The sequence below is a fragment of the Scyliorhinus torazame genome, chromosome 26, assembly GCF_047496885.1.
Source record: "Scyliorhinus torazame isolate Kashiwa2021f chromosome 26, sScyTor2.1, whole genome shotgun sequence".
Lineage (NCBI taxonomy): Eukaryota > Metazoa > Chordata > Chondrichthyes > Carcharhiniformes > Scyliorhinidae > Scyliorhinus > Scyliorhinus torazame.
In genome coordinates, this window is record NC_092732.1 from 43,931,764 (window position 1) to 43,947,571 (window position 15,808).

At 56.0% G+C, this 15,808-nt stretch overlaps 1 protein-coding gene across 1 annotated transcript in view; it reads right to left on the minus strand.

Annotated features, from left to right (window-relative positions):
• Window positions 1-12,168: 12,168 nt before the first annotated feature.
• mtx1b (metaxin 1b) overlaps window positions 12,169-15,808 on the minus strand; it is a 58,391-nt gene continuing 54,751 nt past the window's right edge. The window contains exons 7-8 of the mRNA XM_072490687.1: window positions 14,070-14,227; window positions 12,169-13,830 (exon numbers count right to left, since the gene is read on the minus strand). Coding sequence (XP_072346788.1) covers window positions 13,607-13,830; window positions 14,070-14,227 — 382 coding nt within the window. The 3' untranslated portion in view covers window positions 12,169-13,606. The remainder of the gene's footprint in view (window positions 13,831-14,069; window positions 14,228-15,808) is intronic.

Consider the following 15,808-nt stretch of genomic DNA (forward strand, 5'->3'; position numbering starts at 1 on the left):
AGTCTGAGGCCAGCTGATTTTAACATTCACATATAGACTAGGGAGACTCCTAGTGGTCAGTCAGCGGATTACAACCACGGTATCACTACACTATCTTAATCCCATTTTCTAGCACTTGTCCGTAACCTTGTCTGCTGCGGCGTTTCAGGTGCTCGTCTAAATGCTTCATTTAAATGTGTTTGAGGGTTCCTGCCTCCATCATCCTTTCAGGCAGTGAGTCCCAGAGTCCTCTCACCCGCCAAGAGAGAAAGGTTTTCCTCACATCTCGGACAGGTCACCAGCCCCCCAGCCTTCTCCGCTCCAAGGAAAACGACCACAACCTAACCAGTCTCTCTTCACAGCTGAAACGTTCCACCCCAGGCAACATCCTGGTGAATCTCCTGTGCACTCTCTCTAGTGCAATCATATCTATGGTGTGGCCACACCTTCTCAACTTTGCCCCTCGCCTGGGGTGTGGTGACCCTGATTAAATCACCACCAGTCAGCTCTCTCTCATAAAGGGAGAGCAGTCGGTGGTCCTCTGGCGACATTTCTTTTGCAGTGTGGTGACCAGAACTGCACACTTGTCCTCTAGCCTGGTGTTTTATACAGCGCCATCATAACCTCCCTGATCTTATATTCTATGCTTCAGCTAATAAAGGCATAGGCAGCACGGTGGCGGAGTGGTTAGCACTGCTGCCTCACGGCGGCGAGGTCCCGGGTTCGATCCCGGCCCCGGGTCACTGTCCGTGTGGAGTTTGCACATTCTCCCCGTGTCTGCGTGGGTCTCACCCCCACAACCCAAAGATGTGCAGGGCCGGTGGATTGGCCGCGCTACATTGCCCCTGAATTGGAAAAAAATGAATTGGGTACTCAAATTTATATTTTAAAAAAATAAAGGCAGGTATTTCACATGCTGCCTTAACCACCTGATCTACCTGTCCTGCCTTCGGGCATCTATGGATGTGCACCCCAAGGGCCTTCTTCTCCTCTACACTTCCTCGCAGTCCTACCAGTTTCTGGTTGCCCCACTGTGGGAAGGATGTGATTGTCCTAGAGAGGACGCAGAGGAGATTCACCAGGATGTTGCCTGGGCTGGAGTGTCCGTGTGAAGAGTCTGGATAGGCTGGGATGTTTTCTTTGGAACAGAGGGGTACCGGATTGAGATGTACAATATTATGAGGGACATAGACAGGACGAGTATAAGACATAGGAGCAGAATTCGGCCACTCGGCCCATCGAGTCTGCTCCGCCAGTCAATCATGGCTGATATTTTCTCATCCCCATTCTCCTGCCTTCTCCCCATAACCCCTGATCCCTTATTAATCAAGAACCTATCGATCTCTGTCTTAAAGACACTCAGTGATTTGGCCTCCACAGCCTTCTGCGGCAAAGAGTTCCACAGATTCACCACCCTCTGGCTGGAGAAAGTCCTCCTCATCTCTGTTTTAAAGGATCGTCCCTTTAATCTGAGATTGTGTCCTCTGCTTCTAGTTTTTCCTACAAGTGGAAACATCCTCTCCACGTCCACTCTATCCAGGCCTCGCAGTATCCTGTAAGTTTCAATAAGATCCCCCCTCGTCCTTCTAAACTCCAACGAGTACAGACCCAGAGTCCTCGACCGTTCCTCATACGACAAGCTCTTCATTCCAGGGATCGTTCTTGTGAACCTCCTCTGGACCCTTTCCAAGGCCAGCACATCCTTCCGCAGATACGGGGCCTAAAACTCTTCCCCTTAGAGAATAACCGGGGACAGGAGATTTAGAGGGATGTGAGGAAAACCTTTTTCACCCGGAGGTTGGTGGGAATCTGGAACTCGCTGCGTGAAAGGATAGCCAAGTCGGGGACATCCCAGCATTTAAGAAGTATTTAAATGAGCACTTCAAAGGCTATGAAGTGCTGGAAAAGTGGGGTTAGGAGAGCTGGATGCCCGATGGCCGGTGCAGACACGATAGGCCCAAAGGCATCTTTCCGTAAGCGTCACAGCGCCAGGGTCCCAGGTTCGATTCCCCGCTGGGTCACTCTGTGCGGAGTCTGCACGTTCTCCCCGTGTCTGCGTGAGTTTCCTCCTGTTTCCCCCCCACCGTCCAAAGATGTGCAGGTTAGGTGGATTGGACATGCTAAATTGCCCTTAGTGACCAAAAAAGGCTTGGCGAGGTCATTGGGTTAGGGGGACAGGGTGGATGGGATGGCTTAAGGGGGTTGGTGCAGACGCGATGGGCCGAATGGCCTCTATGTTCTATGTCTGCGTACCTGGAAGGTAAAAGTGTGATGGGTTTTGTGTCATTGAAGAGGGGAGGTGAAGGAAGAACACCAGGCACATTCAGGGAAAAAGAGAGATTAAATGACAAAGGTGCCATGGAACAAAAGGCAGATAGAGTGGTTTGTCTTACCCCGATACCAACGGGCCGGTTAGGGTAAGATTCTCGCTTCGGGGTTTGTGCTACATGGAAATGTGAGAGGTCCCGGGTTCAAATCCCGGACGAGCCCTTTGATGTTGTTTCTACAGGGCTGTTTAGCACAGGGCTAAAGCGCTGGCTTTGAAAGCAGGCCAGCAGCACGGTTCGATTCCCGTGCCAGCCTCCCCGAACAGGCGCCGGAATGTGGCGACTAGGGGCTTTTCACAGTAACTTCATTGAAGCCTACTTGTGACAATAAGCGATTTTCATTTCATTTCTTTGTCGCTCGTCTCGATGGAATTAGTTTTGGTCGCACACCCAGCAACCAGACAAAACTCTTTCTCCGCAAGTCACTGCCTCAGATTTTTGAGAGATTTGCATTTGTATAGTGCCTTTTGCATCCGTTTTTGAGAAATGTCAGGTGTGTTCCCCCAGCTGCCTCTCCTGGACCTTGGGGAGTCACTAAGTAGTAACCCACCCCTCTGCGGCAACCAGCTGACCCACAACCATCCTCACCCCCTCTTTAACTTCACTATAGCCTTCTATCCGTTTCTCTTCCATTCCACTCTGAAGAGGCATTACGACGATGGCCTCTCCTGTGGCACAGGCCCGGTCTCGGGTACAGACACACATGAACTGTAGTGGTGCATGTCCCCCAGTAGGTGGTAGTGTTGGGCCAAGGCTATCCGTTCCCACTGGAGCTCAGTGGCTTGCTGGGGAATGAGACTCGGCCGTCTTGGGGGAAAGCGGTCAGGGGCCTGGACTGCAGGTATGTTCCTTTAACCGCTGTCACGGTCACCTGTGCTGATCCAGCCTTGGGTTGGCCAAACTCTGTGCCTGCCCTGGCAGAGTGTTAACCGGTGCCTGCCCTGGCAGAGTGTTAACCGGGGCCTGCCCTGGCAGAGTGTTAACCGGGGCCTGCCCTGGCAGAGTGTTAACCGGTGCCTGCCCTGGCAGTGTGTTAACCGGTGCCTGCCCTGGCAGAGTGTTAACCGGGTGCCTGCCCTGGCAGAGTGTTAACCGGGTGCCTGCCCTGGCAGAGTGTTAACCGGTGCCTGCCCTGGCAGTGTGTTAACCCGGTGCCTGCCCTGGCAGTGTGTTAACCGGTGCCTGCCCTGGCAGTGTGTTAACCGGGTGCCTGCCCTGGCAGAGTGTTAACCGGGTGCCTGCCCTGGCAGAGTGTTAACCGGTGCCTGCCCTGGCAGTGTGTTAACCGGTGCCTGCCCTGGCAGTGTGTTAACCGGGTGCCTGCCCTGGCCGTGTGTTAACCGGGTGCCTGCCCTGGCCGTGTGTTAACCGGGTGCCTGCCCTGGCAGTGTTAACCGGGTGCCTGCCCTGGCAGAGTGTTAACCGGTGCCTGCCCTGGCAGAGTGTTAACCGGGTGCCTGCCCTGGCAGTGTGTTAACCGGGTGCCTGCCCTGGCAGTGTGTTAACCGGGTGCCTGCCCTGGCAGTGTGTTAACCGGTGCCTGCCCTGGCAGTGTGTTAACCGGGTGCCTGCCCTGGCAGTGTGTTAACCGGGTGCCTGCCCTGGCAGTGTGTTAACCGGGTGCCTGCCCTGGCAGAGTGTTAACCGGTGCCTGCCCTGGCAGAGTGTTAACCGGGTGCCTGCCCTGGCAGTGTGTTAACCGGGTGCCTGCCCTGGCAGAGTGTTAACCGGTGCCTGCCCTGGCAGTGTGTTAACCGGGTGCCTGCCCTGGCAGAGTGTTAACCGGGTGCCTGCCCTGGCAGTGTGTTAACCGGGTGCCTGCCCTGGCAGAGTGTTAACCGGGTGCCTGCCCTGGCAGTGCTAACCGGGGCCTGCCCTGGCAGTGTGCTAACCGGTGCCTGTCCTGGCAGTGTGCTAACCGGTGCCTGTCCTGGCAGTGTGTTAACCGGTGCCTGTCCTGGCAGTGTGTTAACCGGGGCCTGCCCTGGCAGTGTGTTAACCGGGGCCTGCCCTGGCAGTGTGTTAACCGGTGCCTGCCCTGGCAGTGTGTTAACCGGTGCCTGCCCTGGCAGTGTGTTAACCGGTGCCTGTCCTGGCAGTGTGTTAACTGGTGCCTGTCCTGGCAGTGTGTTAACCGGGGCCTGCCCTGGCAGTGCTAACCGGGGCCTGCCCTGGCAGTGTGTTAACCGGTGCCTGCCCTGGCAGTGTGTTAACCGGTGCCTGCCCTGGCAGAGTGTTAACCGGTGCCTGCCCTGGCAGTGTGTTAACCGGTGCCTGCCCTGGCAGTGTGTTAACCGGTGCCTGTCCTGGCAGTGTGTTAACCGGGTGCCTGCCCTGGCAGTGTGTTAACCGGGGCCTGCCCAGGCAGTGTGTTAACCGGTGTCTGCCTTGGCAGAGTGTTAACCGGTGTCTGCCTTGGCAGAGTGTTAACCGGGTGCCTGCCCTGGCAGTGTGTTAACCGGGTGCCTGCCCTGGCAGAGTGTTAACCGGGTGCCTGCCCTGGCAGTGTGCTAACCGGGGCCTGCCCTGGCAGAGTGCTAACCGGGGCCTGCCCTGGCAGAGTGTTAACCGGGTGCCTGCCCTGGCAGTGTGTTAACCGGTGCCTGCCCTGGCAGTGTGTTAACCGGTGCCTGCCCTGGCAGTGTGTTAACCGGGTGCCTGCCCTGGCAGTGTGTTAACCGGGGCCTGCCCTGGCAGTGTGTTAACCGGGGCCTGCCCTGGCAGTGTGTTAACCGGGGCCTGCCCTGGCAGTGTGTTAACCGGGGCCTGCCCTGGCAGTGTGTTAACCGGGGCCTGCCCTGGCAGTGTGTTAACCGGTGCCTGCCCTGGCAGAGTGTTAACCGGGTGCCTGCCCTGGCAGAGTGTTAACCGGTGCCTGCCCTGGCAGTGTGTTAACCGGGTGCCTGCCCTGGCAGTGTGTTAACCGGTGCCTGCCCTGGCAGAGTGTTAACCGGTGCCTGCCCTGGCAGTGTGTTAACCGGGTGCCTGCCCTGGCAGTGTGTTAACCGGTGCCTGCCCTGGCAGTGTGTTAACCGGTGCCTGCCCTGGCAGAGTGTTAACCGGGTGCCTGCCCTTGTTACTGGACTCGAATCAAAACTGTTGTTGTGCCAACTCACGCCCTGGTCAGTCGAGCAAAGATCACAAGAAACAAAACTGAACATTAAAAAGTGGGAGTGGGCCATTCAGCCCCTCCGCTCGCTCCGACATTCAATATCATCTCCTCCCGGCCTCAACTCCTTTCCAGCAAGTTCTCCATAACCCATTATTACTGAAAAATCTGTCTTCGGCGGCACCGTGACAGTGGTTAGCACTGCTGCCTGACAGTGCCGAGGGAGGGCACGGTGATAGTGGTTAGCACTGCTGCCTGACAGTGCCGAGGAGAGGGCACGGTGACAGTGGTTAGCACTGCTGCCTCCTTGCACCGTGACAGTGGTTAGCACTGCTGCCTGATGGTGTTGAGGACCCTACTGAAACTTCTACCACCTGGCCGGGCTCATTCCCCAATACCAGGTCCAGTCCCGCCCCTTCCCTAGTTGGACTGTCTACAAATTGTTTTAAGAAGCCCTCCTGGATGCTCCTTACAAACTCCGCCCCGTCTAAGCCCCTGGCACTAAGTGAGTCCCAGTCAATATTGGGGAAGTTGAAGTCTCCCATCACCACAACCCTGTTGTTTTTACTCTTCCAAAATCTGTCTACCTATCTGCTCCTCTATCTCCCGCTGGCTGTTGGGAGGCCTGTAGTAAACCCCCAACATTGTGACTGCACCCTTCTTATTCCTGATCTCTACCCATATAGCCTCACTGCCCTCTGAGGTGTCCTCTTGCAGTACAGCTGTGATATCCTCCCTAACAAGTAGCGCAACTCCGCCTCCCCTTTTACATCCCCCTCTATCCCGCCTGAAACATCTAAATCCTGGAACGTTTAGCTGCCAAACCTGCCCTTCCCTCAACCAGGTCTCTGTAATGGCAACAACATCATAGTTCCAAGTACTAATCCAAGCTCTAAGTTCATCCGCCTTACCCGTTATACTTCTTGCATTAAAACATATGCACTTCAGGCCACCAGACCCGCCAATGCCCTGTACACTCTGTACTCCAGGGGCTGTACACGCCAATGCCCTGTACACTCTGTACTCCAGGGGAAGTACGCCAATGCCCTGTACGCTCAGTGCTCCAGGGGCGGTACGCCAATGCCCTGTACGCTCTGTACTCAGTGCTCCAGGGATGGTATACCAATGCCCTGTACGCTCTGTACTCAGTGCTCCAGGGATGGTATACCAATGCCCTGTACGCTCAGTGCTCCAGGGGCGGTAAGCCAATGCCCTGTACGCTCAGTACTCAATACTCCAGGGGCGGGACGCCAATGCCCTGTACACTCTGTACTCAGTGCTCCAGGGGCGGGACGCCAATGCCCTGTACACTCAGCACTCAGTGCTCCAGGGGCGGGACGCCAATGCCCTGTACACTCTGTACTCAGTACTCCAGGGATGGTATACCAATGCCCTGTACACTCTGTACTCCAGGGGCGGTACACGCCAATGCCCTGTACACTCTGTACTCCAGGCGCGGTACGCCAATGCCCTGTACACTCCGTACTCAGTGCTCCAGGGGCGGGACGCCAATGCCCTGTACACTCCGTACTCAGTGCTCCAGGGGCGGTACGCCAATGCCCTGTACACACAGTACTCCAGGGGCGGTACGCCAATGCCCTGTACACTCCGTACTCAGTGCTCCAGGGGCGGGACGCCAATGCCCTGTACACTCAGTACTCCAGGGGCGGTACGCCAATGCCCTGTACACTGTGCTCCAGGGGCGGTACGCCAATGCCCTGTACACACAGTACTCCAGGGGCGGTACGCCAATGCCCTGTACACTCCGTACTCAGTGCTCCAGGGGCGGGACGCCAATGCCCTGTACACTCAGTACTCCAGGGGCGGGACGCCAATGCCCTGTACACTCAGCACTCAGTGCTCCAGGGGCGGGACGCCAATGCCCTGTACACTCTGTACTCAGTACTCCAGGGATGGTATACCAATGCCCTGTACACTCTGTACTCCAGGGGCGGTACACGCCAATGCCCTGTACACTCTGTACTCCAGGCGCGGTACGCCAATGCCCTGTACACTCCGTACTCAGTGCTCCAGGGGCGGGACGCCAATGCCCTGTACACTCCGTACTCAGTGCTCCAGGGGCGGTACGCCAATGCCCTGTACACACAGTACTCCAGGGGCGGTACGCCAATGCCCTGTACACTCCGTACTCAGTGCTCCAGGGGCGGGACGCCAATGCCCTGTACACTCAGTACTCCAGGGGCGGTACGCCAATGCCCTGTACACTGTGCTCCAGGGGCGGTACGCCAATGCCCTGTACACACAGTACTCCAGGGGCGGTACGCCAATGCCCTGTACACTCCGTACTCAGTGCTCCAGGGGCGGGACGCCAATGCCCTGTACACTCAGTACTCCAGGGGCGGGATGCCAATGCCCTGTACGCTCAGTACTCCAGGGGCGGGACGCCAATGCCCTGTACACTCAGTGCTCCAGGGGCAGTACGCCAATGCCCTGTACACTCAGTACTCCAGGGGCGGGATGCCAATGCCCTGTACACTCTGTACTCCAGGGGCGGTACGCCAATGCCCTGTACACTCAGTACTCCAGGGGTGGTACGCCAATGCCCTGTACGCTCAGCACTCAGTGCTCCAGGGGCGGTACGCCAATGCCCTGTACACTCTGTACTCCAGGGGTGGTGCTCCAGGGGCGGTACGCCAATGCCCTGTACGCTCAGCACTCAGTGCTCCAGGGGCGGTACGCCAATGCCCTGTCCACTCTGTACTCCAGGGGCGGGATGCCAATGCCAAGTACGCTCAGTACTCCAGGGGCGGGACGCCAATGCCCTGTACACTCTACTCCAGGGGCTGTACGCCAATGCCCTGTACGCTCAGTACTCCAGGGGCGGGACGCCAATGCCCTGTACACTCTGTACTCCAGGGGCGGTACGCCAATGCCCTGTACACTCAGTACTCCAGGGGCGGGATGCCAATGCCCTGTACACTCAGTACTCCAGGGGCGGGACGCCAATGCCCTGTACACTCTGTACTCCAGGGGCGGTACGCCAATGCCCTGTACGCTCAGTACTCCAGGGGCGGGATGCCAATGCCCTGTACACTGTGCTCCAGGGGCGGTACGCCAATGCCCTGTACACAAAGTACTCCAGGGGCGGTACGCCAATGCCCTGTACACTCCGTACTCAGTGCTCCAGGGGCGGGACGCCAATGCCCTGTACACTCAGTACTCCAGGGGCGGGATGCCAATGCCCTGTACGCTCAGTACTCCAGGGGCGGGACGCCAATGCCCTGTCCACTCTGTACTCCAGGGGCGGGATGCCAATGCCAAGTACGCTCAGTACTCCAGGGGCGGGACGCCAATGCCCTGTACACTCTGTACTCCAGGGGCGGTACGCCAATGCCCTGTACACTCTGTACTCCAGGGGCGGTACGCCAATGCCCTGTACGCTCTGTACTCCAGGGGCGGTACGCCAATGCCCTGTACACTCAGTACTCCAGGGGTGGTTCTCCAGGGGCGGTACGCCAATGCCCTGTACACTCTGTACTCCAGGGGCGGTACGCCAATGCCCTGTACGCTCAGCACTCAGTGCTCCAGGGGCGGGACGCCAATGCCCTGTACACTCTGTACTCCAGGGGCGGTACGCCAATGCCCTGTACGCTCAGCACTCAGTGCTCCAGGGGCGGTACGCCAATGCCCTGTACGCTCAGTACTCCAGGGGCGGGACGCCAATGCCCTGTACGCTCAGTACTCCAGGGGCGGGATGCCAATGCCCTGTACGCTCAGTACTCCAGGGGCTGTACGCCAATGCCCTGTACACTCAGTACTCCAGGGGCGGGATGCCAATGCCCTGTACACTCTGTACTCCAGGGGCGGTACGCCAATGCCCTGTACACTCAGTACTCCAGGGGCGGGATGCCAATGCCATGTACACTCTGTACTCCAGGGGCGGTACGCCAATGCCCTGTACGCTCAGCACTCAGTGCTCCAGGGGCGGTACGCCAATGCCCTGTACACTCTGTACTCCAGGGGCGGTACGCCAATGCCCTGTACACTCAGTACTCCAGGGGTGGTTAGCCAATGCCCTCTACACTCAGTGCTCCAGGGGCGGGACGCTAATGCCCTGTACACTCAGTGCTCCAGGGGCTGTACGCCAATGCCCTGTACACTCTGTACTCCAGGGGCGGGACGCCAATGCCCTGTACACTCTGTACTCCAGGGGCGGGACGCCAATGCCCTGTACACTCTGTACTCCAGGGGCGGGACGCCAATGCCCTGTACACTCAGTACTCCGTGCTCCAGGGGCTGTACGCCAATGCCCTGTACACTAGGGGCGGGACGCCAATGCCCTGTACACTCTGTACTCCAGCGGCGGGACGCCAATGCCCTGTACACTCACTACTCCAGGGGCGGTACGCCAATGCCCTGTACGCTCAGTACTCCAGGGGCTGTACACCAATGCCCTGTACACTATGTACTCCAGGGGCGGGACGCCAATGCCCTGTACACTCAGTACTCCAGGGGCGGTACGCCAATGCCCTGTACATTCAGTACTCCAGGGGTGGTTAGCCAATGCCCTCTACACTCAGTGCTCCAGGGGCGGGACGCCAATGCCCTGTACACTCTGTACTCCAGGGGCGGGACGCCAATGCCCTGTACACTCTGTACTCCAGGGGCGGGACGCCAATGCCCTGTACACTCTGTACTCCAGGGGCGGTACGCCAATGCCCTGTACACTCAGTACTCCGTGCTCCAGGGGCTGTACGCCAATGCCCTGTACACTCTGTACTCCAGGGGCGGGACGCCAATGCCCTGTACACTCACTACTCCAGGGGCGGTACGCCAATGCCCTGTACGCTCAGTACTCCAGGGGCTGTACACCAATGCCCTGTACACTATGTACTCCAGGGGCGGGACGCCAATGCCCTGTACACTCAGTACTCCAGGGGCGGTACGCCAATGCCCTGTACACTCTGTACTCCAGCGGCGGGACGCCAATGCCCTGTACACTCGCAGCAACTTTAATTTCATGCAAATGATTGAATTTAAACCGAAGAGTAAATTATATTTTCTTAAATGGCAGAATCAGGAGAGAGAAACATTGAGGTCCCAAATTGCCCTTAGTGTTGGGTGGGGTAACTGGGTTGTGGGGATGGGGTGGAGGCTTGGGTGGGGTGCTCTTTCAAAGAGCCGGTGCGGACTCGATGGGCCGAATGGCCTCCTTCTGCACTGTAAATTCTATGATATTCTATGTACCGATGGGACTTTTTCCTTCTACTGGCAAAATTTGAGATCGAGTTTAAACAGAATCCTCTCCAAATACTCGAATTCACATCACACACAATCCCTGTGGCAGCTGGAAAGGGGTCAATAAATTGTGAATTTCAGAGAGAAATGAGAAAAGTTACAATTCAGATTCTGTTCCCAATTTGCAAAGCAACAGCTGCTGCTGCAGGATCTTGTGGAACGAGCTCTGACCCCGAGAGCCCACGCAGATGTTCGAGCGGATAGTCAAAAGCTCAGGCCATGAGGCAAGTTCCAAGGCGTGCTTTAAACAGGGAGACAGACAGACACACGCAAACACAGAGACACACGCACACGCAAACACATACACACGCAAACAGAGATACCTGCAAACACAGTCACACGCAAACACAGGCACACGCAAACACAGACACACGCAGACAGAGACAGGCACACGCAAACACAGACACACGCAAGCAAACACAGACGCAAGCAAACACAGACACCCGCAAACACACACCCGCAAACAGAGATACCCGCAAACAGGCACACGCAAACAGACACCCGCAAACAGGCACACGCAAACAGAGACACACGCAAACAGAGACACACACAGACAGAGACACACACAAACACAGAGACACACACGCAAACACAGAGGCCGAGAGACAGACAGACACACACACAGTGACACCCATACATAGAGAGACACACAGACAGACACAGAAGCCAATGAAGGACTGAAGGTGACAGACAGGATGGGATGGGGCCCTGGAGGGATTTGAAAACCAGGTTAAATTCAAGGCATTGGCAGACTAGGAAGCAATTCAAGTCAGTGAACATTGAGATAATGACTCAACAAGACTTACTGAAGTTAGGAGATGGGCAGTAGAGCTTTGGATGAGCTCAGGTTTCTGTTAGAAGGACGCAAGCTGGGGGCTGTACAAGGGTCAGGATTGGTTGTCTCCTGCTGCTCAGGCAGCGCCTGGAAGCGTACCCATGTGTTTTTCCTGATACATTGGGATCATTATGGCAGGTGGCGTATGTAAAGGAGGAAGGAATAAACAGGGAACTGTACAGGGACAAAGGAATAAATAATTTGAGGAGTGTGGAGGTTAACAGCGGAGTTTACCCTCAATGGCCCCAATATAATGTCCATATTACAGCATGTCTGACTGCATTCCTATCTAGAATACACTTTTCTCCCTTTAGTCTATATTTATAATGGGATTTTCCTATGTAAGCTTGTCACACTGTAATTACACCCTCCGACCTGCAGTAGTGCTGTAGCACAGAATCTCACTCAAGCCAATAAATGAAGCTCCACGTGTGGCCTGAATAGACAAGCCGCGTTAACAGGAGAATGGTACAAGACATGGGCTGTGGTCACAGTCAAGGTACAACAGCCAGTGAGAAACCTGTTCGACAAAACCATCTGCAGCACGATGGAGGGAGTGTCGGTACGGAGTGCAAACAAGCTCAGTGGCTGTGACCCGACACTGCCCCCATCCTCCCAGCTATGGTCACAAAAATAAAAGGGCGCTTCTGGACACACTCTACTTTCCAACGTTCAATTTATTCACCGGTTGTTTTTCCACAGTTAAAAACAGATCATTGTCCCGAAAAAACAGGCAATTTAGCAGCAGAAAAATATCATCCTTTAATATTAGACAACTGACACCGAGCCTGAGAGTAAATGAAAGAGCTTTTCTGTATCAAGTGGCACTGAGGTTCTCAGTTTCACATGCCCGTGACAACCTCCTCGATAGTACCGGTGAGGAAGGAACTGTGCTTAGGTGCGACACTCCTGTCCGTACCCACCACCCACACACAGCTCTCTCATCTCCCTGTCACTGCTGGATAAACTGAACTGAGGAAGAGGCTCTCTGTGGAATCTGGTCAATACACCGCTTTCCAGAAAGCGGGATACCTGGGACTTGGAACAGTACATGTACAGTCAAGAGATGATCTTATTCTGAAGCCTCAACTGACCAGGGAACAAGCAGATTGTCACAACACAGTGGGATCCGAGATATTCCATATAGCTCAAGGAAGTGTGGTTACAACCCAAAGCAAAACCCTCGGAGTTAACGAGCATCAAGGTGGAGACTTCAGTCCACCATTACAATCATTTGTTCTTGGCCGAATGCCTCAAACCAGAATCTAACCTTGAGTGTGTGTGTTGTAGAGTATCCGCTCCCTGCAGTGAACTACACAAATAATTGGCAATGGAATTTTATTTTGATAGCTAGAAATGAATTGTCAAAGCAGCGAGACGCTGTTCCCATCAACTCAGTATTACAGCGGCCGTCGCACTGCCCCGCACAACATAACATTCTTCGCGGGGGTCAGAAAGGTGCGAACTGTAATTTCCTTTGTCCCTGACCTGTGCTGCAGGTTGGAGAGCCGGAGCTAATCGAGGCTTTCAACGTTTAAACAAAACAAACAGTAATAACACGAAGACCTGGAATCTGCTGGCAGTCTGTCTTTGGGCCGGACAATTTCCACTTGCCATATCTTCATAGATTATCTGAGAATTTACAGTGCAGAAGGAGGCCATTCGGCCCATCGAGTCTGCACCGGCTCTTGGAAAGAGCACCCTACCCAAGGTCAACACCCCCACCCTATCCCCATAACCCAGTAACCCCACCCAACACTAAGGGCAATTTTGGACACGAAGGTCAATTTATCACGGCCAATCCACCTAAACTGCACATCTTTGGACTGTGGGAGGAAACCGGAGCACCCGGAGGAAACCCACGCACACACGGGGAGGATGTGCAGACTCCGCACAGACAATGACCCAAGCCGGAATCGAACCTGGGACCCTGGAGCTGTGAAGCAATTGTGCTAACCACAATGCTACCGTGCTGCCCTGGGGCAGTACGCTCACAGAAATGGTCCCAACTGGTCAGAGTCCCCTCCCCAGCACCTCGTAGCCCACCCCTTCACTGCCCCGTCTCTCTGTCCCCTCACCCCCCCCCACTCCACACCCTCACTGTCCCTCATCGACATCATCATCTTCCAGTGGGGAGGGCTGTCTCAGTGCATTGTGGGTCGTTACCCGCTGAATGGACAGAATCCCGCTAAGGAAAGCATAGCTGATCATGGCGGAGAACCCCACGATCACCGATAAGATCTGCTTGCGTCTCTTGTGAGGGTCTTCATCAGAATCCGAGGAGTTACTCTGGGGGATTTTCTTTGAGCTGCATTCAGGCTCTGAAACAAACAGGAGTGAGAGCAACGGAAATTAGGGGGGGATTTACGTTCGTGTCAATCGTTATTGTCCTTCGAATAACCCCCCCAACCCCCACCCCCGCCGCCGAGCGCTCTTTCAGGTTAAGTTATTGTCAATTCATCGGCAAACTTAGCATCGAGTCCCAGCAAAATCCCCCACAGGCAAAAAACACACAGTGACGCAGGCGGAGGGAAGCTGAGCACGGATCGCCGTGGGTTACCTGAGCCATCGTTTGGGAAGTAAAGCCCCAGGATGGACGTACAGAGAATACACAGGTTGTCGAGCGAGCGCAGGTGTTGCTGGAGTTTGCTGTTGGGCAGTTTTGCCTTCAGAAGCGGAGCCAGGTGCCCAAAGACAATGGCATCTAGGGAGCTGGGTCTAAAACAGAAGAGCAGACGCATCATTCGACACAGCCATCCCAGCACACGGCACACTGCAGGCAACACCCATTCCTGTTCCAGACAGTCACGCGACGCTCCTGTCCAATAAAGCAGGTCCACACTGTGCAGGCGCAGGTCTGGGTAATGCGAGTTTTAAATACACACATGGAATTAGGGCTTTGCTGACAAAGGCGGCATCGATTACCTATCCCCAGGTGCCCTTGAGAAGACGGTGGACAGCTGCCGTCTTCAACCCCTGCGGACCTGCAACCCCTGTGGTGAAGGGAGACCAAATGTTGCTCACCTCGGGGTTTCAAAGGGTGGCAGAGTAGTTAGCAATGCTGCCTCACGGCTCCGAGGTCCCAGGTTCGATCCTGGCTCCGGGTCACTGTCCATGAGGAGTTTGCATATTCTCCCCGTGTCTGCGTGGGTCTCACCCCCACAACCCCAGTGGGAGTCAGCACCTTCAGGAGAGGAGGGGGACCCTGTACCCCAGTGAGAGTCAGCACCTTCAGGAGAGGAGGGGGACCCTGTACCCCAGTGAGAGTCAGCACCTTCAGGAGAGGAGGGGGAGTCTGTACCCCAGTGAGAGTCAGCACCTTCAGGAGAGGAGGGGGACCCTGTACCCCAGTGAGAGTCAGCACCATCAGGAGAGGAGGGGGGAGTCTGTACCCCAGTGAGAATCAGCACCTTCAGGAGAGAAGGGGGACCCTGTACCCCAGTGAGAGTCAGCACCTTCAGGAGAGGAGGGGGAGTCTGTACCCCAGTGAGAGTCAGCACCTTCAGGAGAGAAGGGGGAGTCTGTACCCCAGTGAGAGTCAGCACCTTCAGGAGAGGAGGGGGAGTCTGTACCCCAGTGAGAGTCAGCACCTTCAGGAGAGGAGGGGGAGTCTGTACCCCAGTGAGAGTCAGCACCTTCAGGAGAGGAGGGGGAGTCTGTACCCCAGTGAGAGTCAGCACCTTCAGGAGAGGAGGGGGACCCTGTACCCCAGTGAGAGTCAGCACCTTCAGGAGAGGAGGGGGGAGTCTGTACCCCAGTGAGAGTCAGCACCTTCAGGAGAGGAGGGGGGAGTCTGTACCCCGGTGAGAGTCAGCACCTTCAGGACAGGAGGGGGAGTCTGTACCCCAGTGAGAGTCAGCACCTTCAGGAGAGGAGGGGGACCCTGTACCCCAGTGAGAGTCAGCACCTTCAGGAGAGGAGGGGGAGTCTGTACCCCAGTGAGAGTCAGCACCTTCAGGAGAGGAGGGGGACCCTGTACCCCAGTGAGAGTCAGCACCTTCAGGAGAGGAGGAGGAGTCTGTACCCCAGTGAGAGTCAGCACCTTCTGGAGAGGAGGGGGACCCTGTACCCCAGTGAGAGTCAGCACCTTCAGGAGAGGAGGGGGGAGTCTGTACCCCGGTGAGAGTCAGCACCTTCAGGACAGGAGGGGGAGTCTGTACCCCAGTGAGAGTCAGCACCTTCAGGAGAGGAGGGGGACCCTGTACCCCAGTGAGAGTCAGCACCTTCAGGAGAGGAGGGGGAGTCTGTACCCCAGTGAGAGTCAGCACCTTCAGGAGAGGAGGGGGACCCTGTACCCCA